This window comes from Pituophis catenifer, unplaced genomic scaffold (assembly GCF_029215685.1).
Source record: "Pituophis catenifer annectens isolate HBS135680 unplaced genomic scaffold, rPitCat1.0.hap2 SCAF_10, whole genome shotgun sequence".
Lineage (NCBI taxonomy): Eukaryota > Metazoa > Chordata > Lepidosauria > Squamata > Colubridae > Pituophis > Pituophis catenifer.
Genome location: NW_027256890.1, coordinates 23,722,763 through 23,742,045, shown reverse-complemented (window position 1 = coordinate 23,742,045; position 19,283 = coordinate 23,722,763). Strand labels below are relative to the sequence as shown.

Sequence of the window (19,283 nt, the reverse complement as noted above, 5' to 3'; positions counted from 1 at the left end):
AACCCCCTGCTTAGGCAGGAAACCCTACACCACTTCAGATAAATGGTTACCCAACCTCTTCTTTAAAATGTCCAGTGTTGGAGCATTCTGGTGGCAAGCTGTTCCACTGGTTAATTGTTCTCACTGTCAGGAAATTCCTCCTTAGTTCTAAGTTGCTTCTCTCCTTGATGAGTTTCCACCCATTGCTTCTCGTCCTGCCCTCGGGTGCTTTGGAGAATAGCTTGTCTCAGTGGTGAAATCCAAATTTTTTTACTACCGGTTCTGTGGGCGTGGCTTGGTGGGCGTGGTAGGGGAAGAATATTTCACAATCCCCATTCCCACTCCACTCCAGGGGAAGGATACTGCAAAATCCCCATTCGTTCCCCACTTCAGGGGAAAGATACTGCAAAATCCCCATTCCCTCCCCACTCCAGGGGAAAGATACTGCAAAATCCCCATTCCCTCCCCACTCCAGGGGAAGGATACTGCACAATCCCCATTCCCTCCCCACTCCACGGGAACGATACTGCAAAATCCCCATTTCCTCCCCACTCCAGGGGAAGGATACTGCAGAATCTCCATTCCCACCCCACTCTGGGGCCAGCCAGAGGTGGTATTTGCCAGTTCTCCCAACTACTCAAAATTTCCCCTTCCGGTTCTGCAGGACCTGCTGGATTTCACCCCTGGTTTGACTCCCTCTTCTTTGGGGCAGCCCCTGAGATATTGGAAGACTGCTCTCATGTCTCCCCTGGTCCTTCTTTTCATCAAACTCGACATACCCAGTTCCTGCAACCGTTCTTCCTATGTTTTAGCCTCCAGCCCCCTAATCCTCTTGGTTGCTCTTCTCTGCACTCTTTCCAGAGTCTCCACATCTTTTTTTTTTACATCGTGGCGACCAAAACTGGATGCAGTATGTATAACTTTAAAAAAAGGCCCTTTTTTTTAAATAGCCTGGCTTTTCTCCTGCCTGCAGAGCTCTCTGCTGTGGGGTTTTCCACTGGCTTCAAAACCTCTTTTCTGATCACACCAGCCATGGAGATCCTGCTGGGCGCATGAGAGACCCTCGCGTGCTGGCATGGCTTCTGGGGTCTTTGCGAACAGCTGAGCCCCTCCATCAAGTCAAGGGGGGGTGGGGAGGGGTTGGGGGTTTGCGGCCCACGAGGCCTTTATCTCCGAAATGGAAGGAAATAACTTGAAATTAATTCAGAGGGCTGCCAAGATGGCCGGTGGCCGAGAATGCAGACTAGACCAGGGAGAAGTGATAAAGGAAGCAGCGAGGATGTTTAGCCAGGGGTAGACTTGATGGCCTTATGAGAGCACGCCTCAAATCGTGGCACAGACGGACAAAAGCAGAAGTCCAGGCAGTCCTCGGCTTACGACCGCAACGGAGCCCAACATTTATGTTGCAAAGCGAGACATTTGTTAAGTGGGTTTTGCCCCGTTTTGACCATCTCAGCCCGCTGAGCCTCCAGGCGCCGGTACCTGGCCTTGCACTCCCGCAGGTCTTCCCTCTGCTTGGAAAGCCTATGCTCCTAGTCCTCAGTGAGGTGCTTCTGTTGAGCCTCCTTTGAACTGAGCTGTTTTGCCAACTTTTTCTCGTGGTGGCTGCTTAGCTCCAGCAACTGCTTCCTGTTGGGGCCCTAAGGAGCCCGGGCGGAGAGGCGAGGAGGGGCTGGGTGGGGAGGGGCAAGTAGAGGTGCCCCTCGACACGAGTTTGTTTTGTTTGTTTGTTTTATTAAATTTGTATACCGCCCTACTCCTGAAGGACTCAGGGCGGTGAACAGGCACAGAATAAAATACAGAAATACAAAAGTTAGAAACAATTTAAAACCAAATTAAATAATTTAGCCCAAGACAATTAAAAATCCCAATAATTTAAAAACCAATTAAAATTTCAGTTTAAAAATTTAAAAGAAAGGGGAGAAAATTAGGCCAGGCCAGCTTGCTGGAATAGGAGGGTCTTAAGAGCACGGCGGAAAGTGCGCAGATCTGGGATCCTCCGTATCTCCGGGGGGAGCTCGTTCCAGATAGTGGGTGCCCCCACAGAGAAGGCCCTCCCCCTGGGCGCCGCCAGTCGACACTGCTTGGCTGACGGCACCCGGAGGAGCCCCTCTCTATGGGAGCGTACCGGCTGGTGGGACATCGAGTTAACCACGCCCACCAGTCACATGACCAACTAGCCACGCCCACCCAGCCGGTCATTAGGCAAATCATACTAGTCGTCCTCGGGATTTAAAACGATCAATTTAGTGGTCCCTGAGGTCCGAAAGGTTGGGGACCCCTGCGCTAGAAGCAGGGACCAGTTTGGACCAAACTCAGCAGCACTTTTTCATGCGGCTGTTGATAAAAATGGGATGGCCAGCATGATCGCCAACGTCCGATGACGGGATACGGCACAAGAAGAAGAAGAAGAATGATTAATGTTCAACCAATCGTTGCAGCATTTTGCACATGATCAAAATTGGGATGCTTGGCAACTGGCTCATATTTATGACGGTCACAGAGTCCTGGGGTCAGGTGATCCCCTTTTGCGACCGTCTGACAAGCAAAGTCCATTGGGGAAGCCAGATACACTTAACAACCGTGTCACTAACTCGACAAATCATGTTAATAGCTTAACACCTGCAGCCATTCTCTTAACAACGGTGGCAAGAAAGGTCGTAAAACGGGGCAGAGCAGCTCTCTTGATTAGCTATGAAAATGGTGGTCGTAAGTCAAGGTCTACCACCCCTCCTTCATGTAATTTTTTTTTCTGTGTCCCCCCACTTCTGGCCACTTGGCTTTTGTGTGCCTAGGGAGCCTGTTTGTTGAGGCCTGTCAGCGGCCTGTGCAGCTAGTAGCTGATTCTGACAGTGAGGAGGCTGGTGTGGTGCTGTGCCAGGAGCCTGTGCAACTGGCGCTCGAGTCGGACAATGAGGAGGCTGGAGAAGATGTGGTGCCAGAGGCGGAGATTCAGCCGGGGCCTTCAGAACCTCCAGAAGCTCCTATAAGTGAAGAAGAAGAGGAGGAGGAGCCTCTTCTTGATGCACGGGTGCACAGAGTGGCCAAAAGGCAGGAGTGGCTCCTCAGGAGGAGGTCTCCTTGAGAGTAAGGCTTGGGGCTAATTGGCCACTCCCTTAGCCTATTTAAGGAGGAACACTGACTGAAGCAAGTTGTAGGGAACAACTTTAGTTAACTCTACTTTGTGTCTGGATTCTCTGCAAATTGCTTCTGGGCTTTCTGCCAACCTTAGTAAGATTGTGATTACTTTATCTTTGGTTTCTTGTAGGCTGTTAAGAAAGTTTATTAACAGCCTTTGTTTGAGAAAGACGGAGTTATTTTAGTAAATTTAAGTTTTGTACAAACTTTGTGTGTGCTGCGTTCTTTGGGGTCCATAGCTGGGGCAGAACATTGTTGCGTGTTTGGCAATCTGTTGCAACGTCGCTGAAATTTCCCAGTTCTGGAGCGAATGACCCTTCAGACTGGGCCAAGAGCATTTGCTGACAATTAGAGATGCCATTTTAAAAAAAAAAAAATTAATTAAGTTTCTTTCTCAGCTTGGGGGCCTTGAAACGGACCCGGTTGTGAGCGGAGGGCGTTTCGAATGGGGAACGTTGGCACCTCCTTCCCTGCTGGCGATGAGAAGCAGAGACAGTATCTGGGTAGCCAGAAGGACCGGTCCTTCGAGCGGTTGGGGGCTGGAACCAACAGAAGTGTCTCTGGATTAAATCCTAAACGGGCGTCGGGAGGCCAGTTGAGAAAGAGCAATTGTAGGCACAGGTGGGCTTCAAATATTTTAGCAAGGGGTTCTCTGCCTGGATGCTGGGTGGGTGTGGCCAGGGTGGGCGTGGCCTAGTCAACCTCCTGCACCACAGTGGGGGCGTTTTTGCCCTTCCCGGGCTCCGGAGGCTTTCCTTGAACCTCGGGAGGGCGAAAACGGCCTGTTTCTGGCCTTCCCGAACTTCTGGTAGGCTCGTTTTTCACCCTCCCCGAGCCTCTGTGTCAGTGGTGAAATCCAATTTTTTTTACTATTGGTTCTGTGGGTGTGGCTTGGTGGGTGTGGCTTGGTGGGAGTGGCAGGGGAAGGACACTGCAAAATCTCCATTCCCACCCCACTCCTGCAGGAAGGATACTACAAAATCCCCATGCCCTCCCCATTCCTGGATGGAAGGATATTGCAAAATCCTCATGTCCTCCCCACTCCTGGGGGAAGGATACTGCAAAATCCCCATTCCCTCCCCACTCCTGGGGGAAGGATATTACAGAATCTCCATTCTCGCCCCACTCTGGGGCCAGCCAGAGGTGGCATTTGCCGGTTCTCCGAACTACTCAAAATTTCCGCTACGGGTTCTCCGGAACCTGGCAGAACCTGCTGGATTTCACCTGTGCTCCGTGTGTACCCTGTTTACCTTCTGTGAAGTTTCCGAAAGATGCCCTAATTAATTCATTCAGCTTTCAAGTTGCCATTTGCATCCAAAACAGGCAGCATGGGGACTCCCGGGAGGGGTAGGGTGGGGTGGGCAGGGCCAGCCAGGAGTGGGATTTGGGGGTTATCCGAACTGCACAGAATCTCAGCTCGTGGTTCTCCAGAACCAATGCAAACCCCCAGCACCCCACCCCTGATTGTAGGGCTGTCGAATTCAATATTCACACAGGCGAAAGGAAAGGCCAAGAGGTGGGGGTAGCTGGAAGTCGGGGATGGAGGAGAGTCCAAATCATAATCGGAGAAGCTGAGCTGCCTGCCTAACAATTGAGATGAAACAGCCTGTTTGCCAGCTTCCTTCCTTCCTTCCTTTCCTCACTCCCTCCCAGTGGTTAGAATGCAGGTAAAAGTAAAGGTTCCCCTCGCACATATGTGCTAGTCGTTCCCGCCTCTAGGGGGCGGTGCTCACCTCCATTTCAAAGCCGAAAGCCAGCGCTGTCCGAAGACGTCTCCGTGGTCATGTGGCCGGCATGACTCAACGCCAAAGGCACACGGAACGCTGTTCCCTTCCCACCAAAGGTGGTCCCTATTTTTCTACTTGCATTTTTTACCTGCTTTCGAACTGCTAGGTTGGCAGAAGCTGGGACAAGTCACGGGAGCTCACCCCGTTAGGTGGCTGCACTAGGGATTCGAACCGCCGAACTGCCGACCTTTGGATTGACAATCTCAGCGTCTTAGCCACTGAGCCACAGCGTCCCTCTAGAATGCAGGAGTGCAGGCTAATTCTGCCGACTGCCAGCAGTTTGATCCTGACCAGCTCAAGGTTGACTCAGCCTTCCGTCCTTCCGAGGTGGGTAAAATGAGGACCCAGATTGTTGGGGGCAAGGGTGCTGACTCTGTAAACCGCTTAGAGAGGGCTGTAAAGGGACCGTGAAGCGGGATATAAGTGCTCTTGCTATTGTGTTCCAGCCCATCCTTAGAGAACTTCCCAAGCTTGGTTCCGATGACAGACTCAAATTGAATCAATTACCCAAGTTGGTTTGGATGAGTTGCCTGTCGTCGTCTCTCCCCCCTAGACTGGCAAAGGATCTGCCAAGGAAAGTTTTCTGATCTCAACAAGCCTCTGGAGCCTGGGGAGGGCAGGAGCTGAGAACGCACGGCCACCATGTTTGTTTGTTTTTTGTTTTTTTTTAAAATTTTGATTTATATGCCGCCCTTCTCCGGAGACTCAGGGCGGCTTACAATGCTTTAAGCAATAGCCTTCATCCTTTTGTATATTTATACAAAGTCAGCTCATTGCCCCCACAAACTGGGTCCTCATTTCACCTACCTTAGAAAGGATGGAAGGCTGAGTCAACCTTGAGCCTTGGAGAGATTCGAACCAGCAGTAATTGCAGGCAGCTGTGTTAATAACAGGGTGCTTAGACCACTGTACTATCAAGGTTCACACAGGGCCACTCTCTTAGGAGTCGCTTAAGGGCCAGCAGGTTGAGTTGAGTTGGAAAATGGTTCATTCGCGAACCAGGTTAGTGAAATGGGCACGCAGACATCTAGGGACTTCAAAGCGACGAAACTAGACGGCCAGCCCAAGACCCTGAAGACTTGGACGCGTTTGACTTTTGGTAACCTTTGGACACATCTGATGCAGAGGTGGTCTTCAGCCGGTTCGTACCGGTTCAGGCAAATCGGTTGCAGAGATCGTGGGTGGGCCCGCTCCCCCGCCCCAGCTCTATACCGTCCTATTTAGGCATGGTTTTGAGGTCGGGCACCTCAAAAGACACTCACGCTAGCGAAGTGCACGCATGGAAGGCCGGGCGTATGTGCGGAAGACACACGTGAAGCTAGCATGTGCGCGCGGCACGAATCGGTAGCAGCAAAATATGAAACCCACCGCTGATCTGGCGGGGCCCAGTTTGAAAAGACTTGGCTGCCATCTAGTTTTATTTCCAAGAGAGGCTCAGGGCCCCACATGGATTTGGGAAGGATTTCCAAAATGGCAGATCGGGCTGCGAGCACACCCTCTACCCCCCAATTTCCTAGAAGGACAAGATGGCTTTGCGGTTTAGGTGATGGAGGAAGAATGAAGAGAGCCGGGTTCAAATCCAGGGGACGGGGGACGCCGGGGAGGAAAGGATGGGGAAAGTAGATTAAAGTAGAGGAACAAAGTATATAAGTGAAGCTCCTTGAGTTTTGGAGAAGAGGCAGGATAAATGAATCAGTCGAATAAGATATATCCCAAGCTGCTTTTCTCCTACTTCCGTGTAGGAGGAACCTTTTAAAAACATTTTTATTGTTCATTTTGCCCCCCTCTAAAAGTAAGTGGTACGTTGGTAGTCGACTGCTTTGAAACTCATCGAATTTGGGACTCAATGCGTTTTTGACGCGAACATTTTGTCCCGATACTCATTGTTTGTTCAGTATTCGACACCTAAGCTAGGACCTGTCAATATCGGCTGCCTTGTGATTCCCTACGTTATTCCTTATGGGGAAAATCTCTTTGGTAGTCATCGTTTTTGGTACTCATCTCGCATCCTGATACTACTGCTTAATGATAAGTACCGAGGTACCACTGTATCCAGTTCAGTGAGGAAGACGTTCAGAAGAATAAAAAGGATGGGAAAAAAGAGGAATTTTACATCACCTCAAGCTGCCTTTCCGTTTCATTTTATTACCCCCAAAAGCAACATTTCAAGAAACGAAAGTCAAGAGAGAGAGAGAGACAGACAGAGAGGCAGTCACTATCTCCTCCAATACCTCCCCCCCACATTACCAATCGCCCCCCCGTCCCCGTTAAGGACCCCACTTTCTTACTATGTGCAGCTGTAAGTAGTCGCCGAGTCCAGAGGCACTGTCCACCCGCACCAGAATTGCGTTTTTCTGGTGCGTACTGAATCCCACGGCCAGCCGGTCAGCCCGCGTGCTCGGACGGTCATTTGGGGGCCAAATATACGTAATCAGCGCCCCTCCTTTGCCGAAAATGTACGTCGTGCCAGCTAGAAAGAGGAAAAAGGAGAAAAGGAATGGCATTAAGAAGTGTTAACCTAATCTTGCGTAGCTTCTTCTCCGGTAATATTGGACTGCTAACTAGGGCATACAAAACCTTTGCTAGACCAATTCTCGAATACAGCTCGTCTGCCTGGAACCCGCACTGTATATCGGACATTAATACAATTGAGCGAGTCCAGAGGTATTTCACGAGAAGAGTCCTCCACTCCTCTGCTCGTAACAGAATCCCTTGTGCCACCAGGCTTGAAATTTTGGCCTTACACAACTTAGAATTACGCCGCCTTCGGTCTGACCTAAGCATAGTACATAAAATTATCTGCTACAACGTCCTACCTGTCAATGACTACTTCAGCTTCAACCGCAATAATACATGAGCACACAATAAATACAAACTCAAGGTAAACCGCTCCAAACTCGACTGCAGGAAATACAACTTCAGCAACAGAGTGGGGAATGCCTGGAATGCACTACCTGACTCTGTGGTTTCATCCCCAAACCCCCAAAACTTTAAGCTAAGACTGTCTACTGTTGACCTCACCCCATTCCTAAGAGGTCTGTAAGGGGCGTACATAAGTGCACCAGTGCCTTCTGTCCCTGTCCTACTGTCCCCGTTTATCCGTATCCATTTCCTGTATTCATAACCGTGTTTATACTTACATCTGTTATCTTAGACATGTTTGATAAATAAATAAACAAACAAATAAACAAACAAACTAGCTAAAAGGCACACCTCCCGTCTTCACCGAACAACGCTTTGCCCCACGGTATGAATGATTGGCTGCTTGAACAGGAAGCGCACCAGCGTGCCTTCCGTCCCTGTCCTACTGTGCCCATTTATTCGTACCCATTTCCTGTATTCATATCCATGTTTATACCAATTCCTGTTATCTCGTACATGTTTGACAAACTAAATAAATAAAAGAAATAAAAAGAAAAGAACAAAAGAAAGAGTCAGCAAAGAAGCCCAAGGAAAACCTTGTTAACAGGGGGGATATTTTCTTCCTCAAAAGTTTACGACCAATTCATGCAGGTCAAAACAGAGGAGAAACATTTCTCTCCAAAGCAGAGGTGGGTTTCAGCAGGTTCTGACCAGTTCTGGACAACTGGTAGCGGAAATTTTGAGTAGTTCGGAGAACCGGTAGTAAAAATTCTGACTATCATCTATTCTCTGCCTCCTGAATCCCAGCTGATCAGGAGGAAACGAGGATTTTACAGTATCCTTCTCCTGGAGTGGGGTGGGAATGGGGATTTTGCAATATCCTTCCCCTGGAGTGGGGTGGGAATGGGGATTTTGCAGTATCCTTCCCCTGGAGTGGGGTGGGAATGGGGATTTTGCTGTATCTTTCCCCTGGAGTGGGGTGGGAATGGGGATTTTGCAGTATCCTTCCCCTGGAGTGGGGTGGGAATGGGGATTTTGCAATATCCTTCCCCTGGAGTGGGGTGGGAATGGGGATTTTGCAATATCCTTCCCCTGGAGTGGGGTGGGAATGGGGATTTTGCAATATCCTTCCCCTGGAGTGGAGTGGGAATGGGGATTTTGCAGTATCCTTCCCCTTGAGTGGGGTGGGAATGGAAATTTTGCACTATCCTTCCCCTGCCATGCCCACCAAGCCATGCCACGCCCCACCAAGCCACGCCCACAGAACCAGTAGTAAAAACTTTTGAAACCCACCACTGCTCCACATTATCCAAATTATCTGGTTTGTTCTGGCCTTAGAGCAGGAATTTAATTGAGACTGCCACAGCCCCCTTAAGACCAACATTTACAGAGGGACTTTTAATGTCCACCATTTACTTGCGGAGAAAGCCTCCTAAATGGTGCACCGGGTAGTAAAATTCGGTTTAGCAGTTTGCTGGCTGCTGGGGGAAGAAGCCAAAAGTGTAGGAAGAGATGAGTAAATCGCTCTATCCCTTTTACGAGTCTGAATTATTGTATTTTCTCTTAAGCCATTTTTATGGAGCTGGTAACGTTTCTTTTATTTTGTCCCTATCATCTCGAGGCAAGGCAATGAATCTTTGGCCTTGGCCTGAGATAGAAGAAAGTTTTATTGATTGTTTTATATATATATATACTTGAATTGAGGTGTATAGGTTGATGGGTGCTCGGCTTTACAGGAGGTAAAGTGGCAGAACATGTGCAGAGTGTCAGGTTTCGGTGTCGTCTCAAATAAATTGCATTTCCAAACAGTCTTCGATGAAATCTTTCATTTATTAAGCACGACAATCTGTCCCCGATTATGTCGTAGCCAACACTGACTTCCTGACCCCAAACCTTCCCTTGCCGTTCCCCAATTCTCTGCGTCTCATTGGCCATCTTCCAAATCACTCTCCCCATATCTACTACTTCAGCTCCCAGGAATGTCCCCCCTCCCATCCCATCTCCTAGGGGATATTATCTTCAGGGAAAATAAGTAGGTGAAAAGTCAAGCGTCCTCTTGCCAGCTGCCCCCTCTTCTCCTCCTTATGTCAGCACTGGAACGAATGTAGTTTGGAGTGCTGACACAGAGTGCTTTGGCCCCCAAACCAGCCGTTCCGGGGCCTTGAAAACTTTCCTTCCTCTGCCAGGGTTTTCATTTTGTCCTCTGAAGGGGCTCTTGGTGTTCTCGGAGCTGGGCTGTTTTCTGGTAGACGTTTCATTACCCAACTACCCTGTTTCCCCGAAAATAAGACCCCAACCGGAAAATAAGCTCTAGCGTGATTTTTTTCAGGATGCTCGTAATATAAGCCCTACCCCAAAAAATAAGCCCCAGTTAAGATCGTCGCCAGACGGATGCATTAAGTACCATATTCCCCCTCCCCAAAATAAGACCTAACTAGAAAATAAGCCCTAATGCATCTTTTGGAGCAAAAATTAATATAAGACCCGGTCTTATTTTTGGAGGAAACACGATAGGGAACGTCATTGGAGCTAGAAGGGAGTAGGGTTTGCAGAGATGAGGAGGAGGAGGAAGAGGACATACGGAGGAAGAGGAGCAGGGAAGAGGAGGAGGTGGAGAAAGAGAAGGACATGAGGAGGAAGAGGAGGAGGACATAAGGAGGAAGAGGAGCAGGAAAGAGGAGGAGGAGGATATAAGGAGGAGGAAGAGGAGGAGGAGGAAGAGGTGGAGGAGGAAGAAGAAGATATAAGGAGGAGGAAGAGGAGGACATAAGGAGGAAGAGGAGCAGGAAAGAGGAGGAAGAAGAAGGAGGACATAAGGAGGAAGAGGAGCAGGAAAGAGGAGGAGGAGGACATAAGGAAGAAGAGGAGCAGGAAAGAGGAGGAGGAGGAAGAGGAGGATATAAGGAGGAGGAAGAAGGAGGACATAAGGAGGAGGAAGAGAAGGAGGTGGAAGAGGAGGATATAAGGAGGAGGAAGAGGAGGACATAAGGAGGAAGAGGAGCAGGAAAGAGGAGGAGGAAGAAGGAGGACATAAGAAGGAAGAGGAGCAGGAAAGAGGAGGAGGAAGAGGAGGAGGACATAAGGAGGAAGAGGAGCAGGAAAGAGGAGGAGGAGGAGGAGGAGGAAGAGGAGGATATAAGGAGGAGGAAGAAGGAGGACATAAGGAGGAGGAGGAAGAGGAGGAGGTGGAAGAGGATGATATAAGGAGGAGGAAGAGGAGGACGTAAGGAGGAGGAAGAGGAGGACGTAAGGAGGAAGAGGAGCAGGAAAGAGGAGGAGGACAACGACTGTGGGGCCCTTAGTACTCTCTGAGCTTGGTTGTTTTCTTGCAGACATTTGATTACCCAACTAGGTAACAACATCAGTGCTAGTGGGGTTTGCTCTCCGTTTATATTCCATAATATTATTGTTACCTAGAATATAAACGGAGAGCAAACACCACTCCTGACTAGCCCTGGAGGATGTTACCTAGTTTGGGTAATGAAATGCAAACTAGGTGACAAGCACCAAGGATTCCTCCTTTCCACTCCGAGCTACCAATATTCTGCTTGATTGGTAATTTTTCCTTTTATCTTTTTCCTCCTCCTCCCCCCTGGCATCCGTGTCAATGAGCTCCCTTTCTCTCGGATTTGTTAGGGCAGCTATTCAAAAGCTCTGCTAATTGCCGCAAACAAACCTTGCGAAATGATAGGCAGGCTTGGCGAGGAAAGGCCTCCTGTAAAAATAAAGAGAAACGATGACGGGGGCCTCCGTTACGCCACCAGGGCACATGTCGGAATCAATGCACGATGCGGCTTGTTGACGTTTTGATCACAGAAATTTATTCCAGGGAAGGAATCTTAAAAATTTGTAAACATCGGGGGGGAAAGGTTGACACCTGTAAAAAAGATGTTGAGATTCTAGAAAAAATGCAGAGAAGAGCAACCAGGAGGATGAGGGGACTGGAGGCTAAAACATACGATGGACGGTTGCAGGAACTGGGCCTGGCTAGTCTAGTGAAGAGAAGGACCAGGGGAGACAGGAGAGCATCTTCCAGTATTTGAGGGGCTGCCCCAGAGAGGAGGAAGGGGGTCCAGCTATTTTCCAAGGCACCCGAAGGCCAGACAAGGAAGAATGGATGGAAACTGATCAAGGAGAGATTCAACCTGGAAATAAGGAGGAATTTTCTGACGGTGAGAACCATCAACCCATGGAACAGAAGTTGCCTTCGGAAGTTGTGGGAGCTTCATCACTGGAGGCTTTCAAGAAGAGACTGGACTGCCTTCTGTCAGAAATGGTGTGGGGTCTCCTGCTTGGGTGGGGGGTTGGACTAGATGACCTCCGAGGTCCCTTCCATCATGATTGAACTGAAAAGAGTGTTGGAAGGGATGATGAGGGGACTGGAGGCTAAAACATACGATGAACGGTTGCAGGAACTGGGCCTGGCTGGTCCAGTGAAGAGAAGGACCAGGGGAGACAGGAGAGCATCTTCCAATATTTGAGGGGCTGCCCCAGAGAGGAGGAAGGGGGCCAATCTATTTTCCAAAGCCCCCGAAGGCCAGACAAGGAAGAATGGATGGAAACTGACCAAGGAGAGATTCAACCTGGAAATAAGGAGAAATTTCCTGAGAGTGAGAACCATCAACCCTGGAACAGAAGTTGCCTTCAGAAGTTGTGGGAGCTTCATCCCTGGAGGCTTTCAAGAAGAGACTGGATTGCCATCTGTCAGAAATGGTATAGGGTCTGCTTGGATAGGGGGATGGACTAGATGACCTACAAGGTCCCTTCCAACTCTGTTAATCTGTAAATCCGTAAAACTTTCGCAGAGCAGGGGTCGGCAAACTGCAGTCTTCGGCCCTCATAGGAAGAGTTTCTATCCTTTTTCTCTGCGACAGGGCTGATGCACATGTTAAATTTTGCACAACGATGGCAGGAGACGCCTGCCTCCCAGGTGGATGTAGAAAAATACAACGCGAGCTACGTTCACACCACAACATGCTTGGAGAAAAACACAGCAGGTGCATCGGCCTTGCATCACGCTAGCCAATTTGGGGGCAGGAGGCAGTGGGGTGGGGGTGTTGAGAAGGTTCACCCACAATTCTGGGAGGCGCACATTGCAAAATGACATCCTACCTGTCTGCATGCAATTGTAGGATGGGTGGACTTCAACTCGCAGAATTCCCCAGAAGAGCAAATGCAATAGCACTTAGGCCAGGGGTCTGCAACCTTAAACACTCAAAGAGCCATTTGGACCCGTTTCCCACAGAAAAGAAAACACCGGGAGCCACAAAACTATTGCCTGACTATTTCTTGAGCAGCCACAAAACTAGCATCTGTAGTTGAATTAAACGTTCTGTTTTCTTCTGAAACTTTTCTTTTCTTGGATCTATCTATAGTTGGCCTACTGGGGGTTGAAAAGCTCAATACATCGCGTGCCGGTGGGTGTCGCACATTGGCGGTTATGACGCATATTTTGAATGACAGGGAGCCGCAGCAGAGGAGTGAAAGAGCCACATGTGGCTCCAGAGCCGCAGGTTGCTGACCATTGATTTAGGCTTATGTATGTATGTATGTATGTATGTATGTATGTATGTATGTATGTATGTATGTATTTATTTATTTATTTATTTATTTATTTATTTATTTATTTATTTATTTATTGGTTCAATTTTTATTTATTTATTTATTTATTTATTATTTGATTTATATGCCGCCCTTCTCCAGAGACTCAGGGCGGCTTACAATGCGTTAAGCAATGGCCTTCATACTTTTGTATCTACCTGCTTAGTAGGGCTTTGCCCCCCCCCAAGGCGGTGTTCTTTTTTATACAAAGCTGGCTTATTGCCCGCACAATCCGGGTCCTCATTTTATCTACCTCGGAAGGATGGAAGGCTGAGTCAACCTTGAGCCTGGCGAGATTCGAACTTGCAGTAATTGCAGGCAGCTGGTGTTACTTAACAGCGCTTTAGTCTGCTGCACCACCAAGGCTCTATCCCGTAATTTTTTTTTAAAAGAAAACATTAAAAACCCATACACTCCATTCCAAGGCCAGAATGGACCAAGCCTGTTTATAATTAAAGTTCCAAGGGTTATCTGAATACTCGGATAAGTTTTGCTCTGCAAGGAAGCTAAGCATTTGGGGTGAAGTCCAACTGGCAGGGAGGAAAATTCTATTTTTCGAAAGGTACAGGTAAATGTTTCCTTGCCCAGTTGTACCTGATTCTGTGGGGTGGTAGAGACTCATCTCCATTTCTTAGCCAAGGGAGCCCCCACTGTTTGAAGATGCTTCCGTGGTCATCTGGCCAGCATGATTATATGCCGAGGGACGCAGAACGCTGTTTCTCTTCCCACCAAAGTGGTACCTATTTATCTACTCGCTTGTGCCTGCTTTCAAACTGCTGTGCGGGCAGGAGCTGGAGCAAGGAAAGGGAGCTCACCCCATCGCATGACGCTCAGGTTTCAAACCTTGTTCCCGAGCGGACAAATTCAGCCTCTTTACAACCGCTGATCCTTTCTACCCGCGAGGAATTATTTCAGGACGGGGCAAAACTCTGCGGCAGGGGAAGAAAGCTGCTTGGAATCCATGGGACTCAGGGGTTGGAGAGTGTGATGCCAGCGTTCACAAAATGACTAGGGGAGGCAGAGGGTGGGGGCAGCAATGGGGAGAGGGGCTTATTTATTAACAGAACGGCACACACGACAGCGCGGCTACTCGTACGCAAAGCGCCAGGCCCGGGTTGTAAACCCTCCCACCGGATCTTCCGTCTCGGCTTACTTAACTTACTCATTCAGGTGAGCCTGTTTCCAGCCTGAGTCATTTCCCATTTTTAATTTCCCAAGGATGCAACTGGGGGGCCTTGGGAGGCCCAGGAGCATTAAGCCTTCCAGCCCACTGGATCATTAAAAATCCCCAAGCAACTGTAAATAAAGAGGATGGCAGGAGGGAGAGTTCTTTCACAGCGGTACCAGCTCCTTAATGCATTTTGTCTCTTTAAAGTGGCACGGAGACTTGTCTCCAACCCAAACCCTTTGAAAAAGCCACGAATCGGTGCTCGAACGGTGCGGGAAAACCTGGGGAAGGAGAGCAGGGGGATCGCTCAGGTGCCGAGCGTTTTATGGCCCCCCACCTGGGCAGTGCCCAGGCTGGTGGCTTGACCACCCCTGTCCCACATTCCACAGCTCAAGCCAAGAACATGAGAATTCACCACCACCACCCCCGGCCTGGCGAGCTGTTCCAGGCCTCGGGGAAACTAATGCATATTTCATATCTCCGCGACGCTGCAGCAAAATGCTGTGCAAATTGAAATGTGCACGCATGCGCCTGTCGTTCGGGGAGAAAGGGCAATGTCTCACGCTCAGCTCCGATGCCACTAAGAGGAGGATTGGCCTCTAATGCAGAGTTTCTCAAGCTTGACCACTTTGTGGACTTCAACTCCCCAGAATTCCCCAGCCAACTGTGTTATGCTATGCTACGCTACACTATATGCTATGCTATATGTTATGCTATATTGCGCCCCTTTCTGGACCAAGATGCCTTACTCACAGTTGCTCATGCCCCCATCACCTCTCGTTTGGACTACTGCAATGCATTTTACATGGGGCTGCCCTTGAGGAGCACTCGGAGACTTCAACTGGTGCAGAATGCGGCTGCGCGGGTTGTCATGGGGGTGCCTCGGTACTCCCATGTTACACCACTCCTTCGCGGTCTGCGTTGGCTCCCGGTTGTCTTCCGAGTGCAATTCAAGGTGCTGGTGATCACATTTAAAACCCTACGTGGTTTAGGACCAGAGTACTTGCGAGACCACCTCCTGCCACTGGTGGCCTCCCATCGCCCGGTTCGCTCCCACAGAGTTGGCCTCCTCAGGGTACCTTTGGCTAAACAATGTCGACTGGTGACCCCTGGGGGAGAGCCTTCTCTGTGGGAGCCCCTACCCTCTGGAATACGTTACCCCTGGAGTTCCGGATAATCCCTGACCTCCGAAGCTTCCGCCGGGCCTTGAAGACCTCGCTCTTCCTACTTGATTTTGTACCTTTTTGAATTCTTAAATCTTAAATTTCAATTGGTATTCCCACGTTTAACCTTATTTATTGGATATTCTGTTTTAATTTGTCTTTTAACTTTTGTATTCTCTGTTTCTTATTGTTGTGAGCCGCCCTGAGTCCTTCGGGAGAAGGGCGGCATATAAATCCAATAAATAAATAAATAAATAAAATATTCCATATGCTATGCAATGCTACGCTATATGCTACATTATATGCTATTCTTTTTTTTTAAAATATACTTTATTAGTTTTATGATTAAAAACATCAAATCTCTACTAAAATCAGAAGTGCAGTGTTTGTACATATTTACAAGATATACATCAGGTATACTTCACACTTAAATTGCAAGAAATAAGCATAATAATAAGCATACCCTGACATCATGATTTTATCCTATTATTTAACCATTCGTACTACTTTCCCCATACTACATGGTGTTTTGATTTCTCGTCGTTATTTAGCTCGTTCGTTAGTTTTGACATTTCTGCGCACTCTAAAATTTTATTTATTAAAATTTCCTCTGGTGGTATGGTTTTATCTTTCCAAAATTTCGCATAAACTAAACTATATGCTATTCTATATTCTATATGCTATGCTATGCTATATGCTACCCAATATGCTATATGCTATATGCTATGTTATGCTACGCTACGCCACGCTATGCTATGATATGCTGGCTGGGGAATTCTGGGACTTGAAGTCCACACATCTTAAAATGGCCAGGCTGACACACACTCCATTCTAAAGCCTCTGTAGGTAGGTAGTCCTCGATTCACAACTACAACTGAGCCCAAAATTTCCGCTGCTAAGCAAGACAGTTAAGGGAATTTTGTCCCATTTTACGACCTTTCCTGCCACGGTTGTTAAGCGAATCATTGCAGTTCTTCAGCTAGTCCCACGGTTGTTAAGTGAATCTGGCTTCCCCATTGACTTCGCGTGTCAGAAGATCACTAACACCCTCCCCCCCCCGCCAGGGACACTGCGATCATCATAAATATGAGTCAGTTGCCAAGCGTCTGAATTTTGATCACACAGCCATAGGGATGCTGCCATGGTCGTAAGTGTGAAAAATGGCCCTAAGTCACTTTTCATTGCATGTATCCGTCCCGGGGGCCGTAGTTTGAGGACCCCTAATTTAGTGCAATATAAAAAATGCAGATAATTTTTCTGAGGACCACCAGAATCATCTCGCGGACCACCAGTGGTAACCACGGACCACCGGTGGGTGACCGCTGCATTAGAGGAGTTTTCCAGGGCTTATGGAAATACTGAAATCCTTTGCTAGCTGCTTGCATAGCACCTGTTGGGTTGCAGCCAACAAAAAAACCACTTAACATAAATATGTGTATTATTAGTAGAACTAAGTAAGTTTGTTAAATGTAACACAGATGATTGCCAACGTTCTATTTGTAGTAAAAGGAATGATATATGGCCGGGATGGCGAACCTTGGCATGCAGAGCCATATCTGTGGGCACACCAGCATTGCCCTAGCTCAGCTCCAGCGTGCATGCGCGTGCCGGCCACCTAATTTTCCAGCCTTCCGGAGCCACCGGAAGTCGGAAAACAGGCTGTTTCCGGCCTCTGGAGGGCCTTGGAGGGGAGGGGGAGAGCCCATTTTTGGCCTCCCTAGGCTCCTAGAAAGCTTCGGGAGCCTGGGGAGGGCGAAAAACGGGCCTACTGGGTCCACTGTGCCAAAAGTGGGGGGAGCACAGGGGGGTCGTGTGTGCATAAGTGGGGAGGGGGATTGAATTATGGGTGTGGGCACGCGTGTGCACGATGGCACACGATGGCAAAAAGGTTACCCATCACTGCAGGGGTGAAATGTACAATTTGTTACTATCGGTTCTGTGGGCGTGGCTTGGTGCTGGTGGGGGTAATGTGACTGGGTGGGCGTGGCCAACTTTTTTTTTTTTTTTTTACTTTTTTACTTTTCAAAGCATTTTTTCTAATGCTTTGAAAAGCCTCTCTGCCGATCAGGCAACTCAGCTGGGATCGTCAGAGGCTTTTCAAAGCATTTTTTTTTTAACCACCTCTTCGGCCAAGAGGTTGCAGAAAAAAATGCTTTGAAAAGCCTCTGACGATCCCAGCTGAGCCGCACGATCATCATCAGAGGCTTTTTTTTTTTTACTTTTAAAAGCATTTTTTCGTCGGAAGAGGTTGTAGAAAAAAGGCTTTTAAAAGTTTAAAAAAAAAAGACTCTGATGATTGTGCGGCTCAGCTGGGCATGGTGGGGGGGGGGGGGTGCAGGGATTTTTGCTACCAGTTCTCCGAACCACCCGCCGCCATCACTACCGGATCGGGCAATCCGGTCCGAACCGGGATCATTTCACCCCTGCATCACTGATATATGGAATTTGACTGGTATAAAAACAATATATTGAAATCCTGAACAAGATAACAATGAAAGACTATAATTTAACAAAAACATGTGTATTACATGTTTCTAATGTGTATCATTAGAATTACATAACTTGTCCAAGGTAAATATGATGAATATTATTTTATTTGTATTAAAATGTGATTAGAAAGAGGCCAATATTCTGTTCAGAAAAGATTCATTGTATGTTTGTGTGTTTTAAAAATAATAAAAAAAAACTTTTATTTTAAAAAAAGGGAGGATAGTGTTTTAAACGTAATTAAAAATTAGAAAGAGGATAAACAATGGAAGATTATAATTGAATATAAATCTGTGTATTACTATCAGAACTATATAAGTTTGTTAAATCCCAACAAATATGACTATCAATATTTTATTTGTTAGTAAAAGGAGCGACAGTTAGAAGTTGTAGATTGGTATATTCAAAAAAAAAATCAAAGAATGAAAGATTACAATTCAACCAAATACGGATACTATTACTAAAACGTAAGGTTGACAATCTTAGGTCAACTGTATTAAATATGAAGAATATGGTTTCTATTTATACTAAAATGTAAAAACACTCCAGTACCACTCTGTTCGCACAATGATATGTTTGTAAAAAATAAATAAAAAAAAAAATAAAACCATCCATTCCTTTTGCTTCAAAGTGTTTTGTAGATTATGTGGCTGGGGAACCACCTTAAAATCTCATATATCGGCCTGATTCGTGGCAGACAGTTCAAGGCCAGGTCTACTGCCCAACGTCAGAAAATTGATTAATTCCAAAACCAGGTTAAATGTCTCCCATGAACTTGACTCTTGTTTTCTAATAGATTTGGCCTTGCCAAAGATTTCAACCATCTATTCAACCGTCCATTGTTGTTTTCAATCCGTTTGCTACAGCAGGTTTTAAAGGTAATTGAGCTTATTTTTCACTGAAAATTGGGGCTTTTTTTTGCTGAATTAGCTTGCTGGATCGGTTTGGAAGGGAAGGTATTGATTGCCAAGTGAAAGGGGTGTTGTTTTACCAAATATATATTTGTACAGTTTTATTTATTTAGACATTCATAACACCGGGGAACAAACAGCATATCTGGATCAAACTTTCCTCTGGGTGTGTCACTGATCTTGGGGG

The 19,283-nt window shown here is 47.5% G+C and overlaps 1 protein-coding gene across 1 annotated transcript in view; it reads right to left on the bottom strand.

Annotated features, from left to right (window-relative positions):
- The window catches only part of NRXN2 (neurexin 2), a 428,827-nt gene that overhangs the window by 112,750 nt on the left and 296,794 nt on the right, over positions 1 to 19,283 (bottom strand). The window contains exon 15 of the mRNA XM_070951426.1: positions 7,193 to 7,374. Coding sequence (XP_070807527.1) covers positions 7,193 to 7,374 — 182 coding nt within the window. The remainder of the gene's footprint in view (positions 1 to 7,192; positions 7,375 to 19,283) is intronic.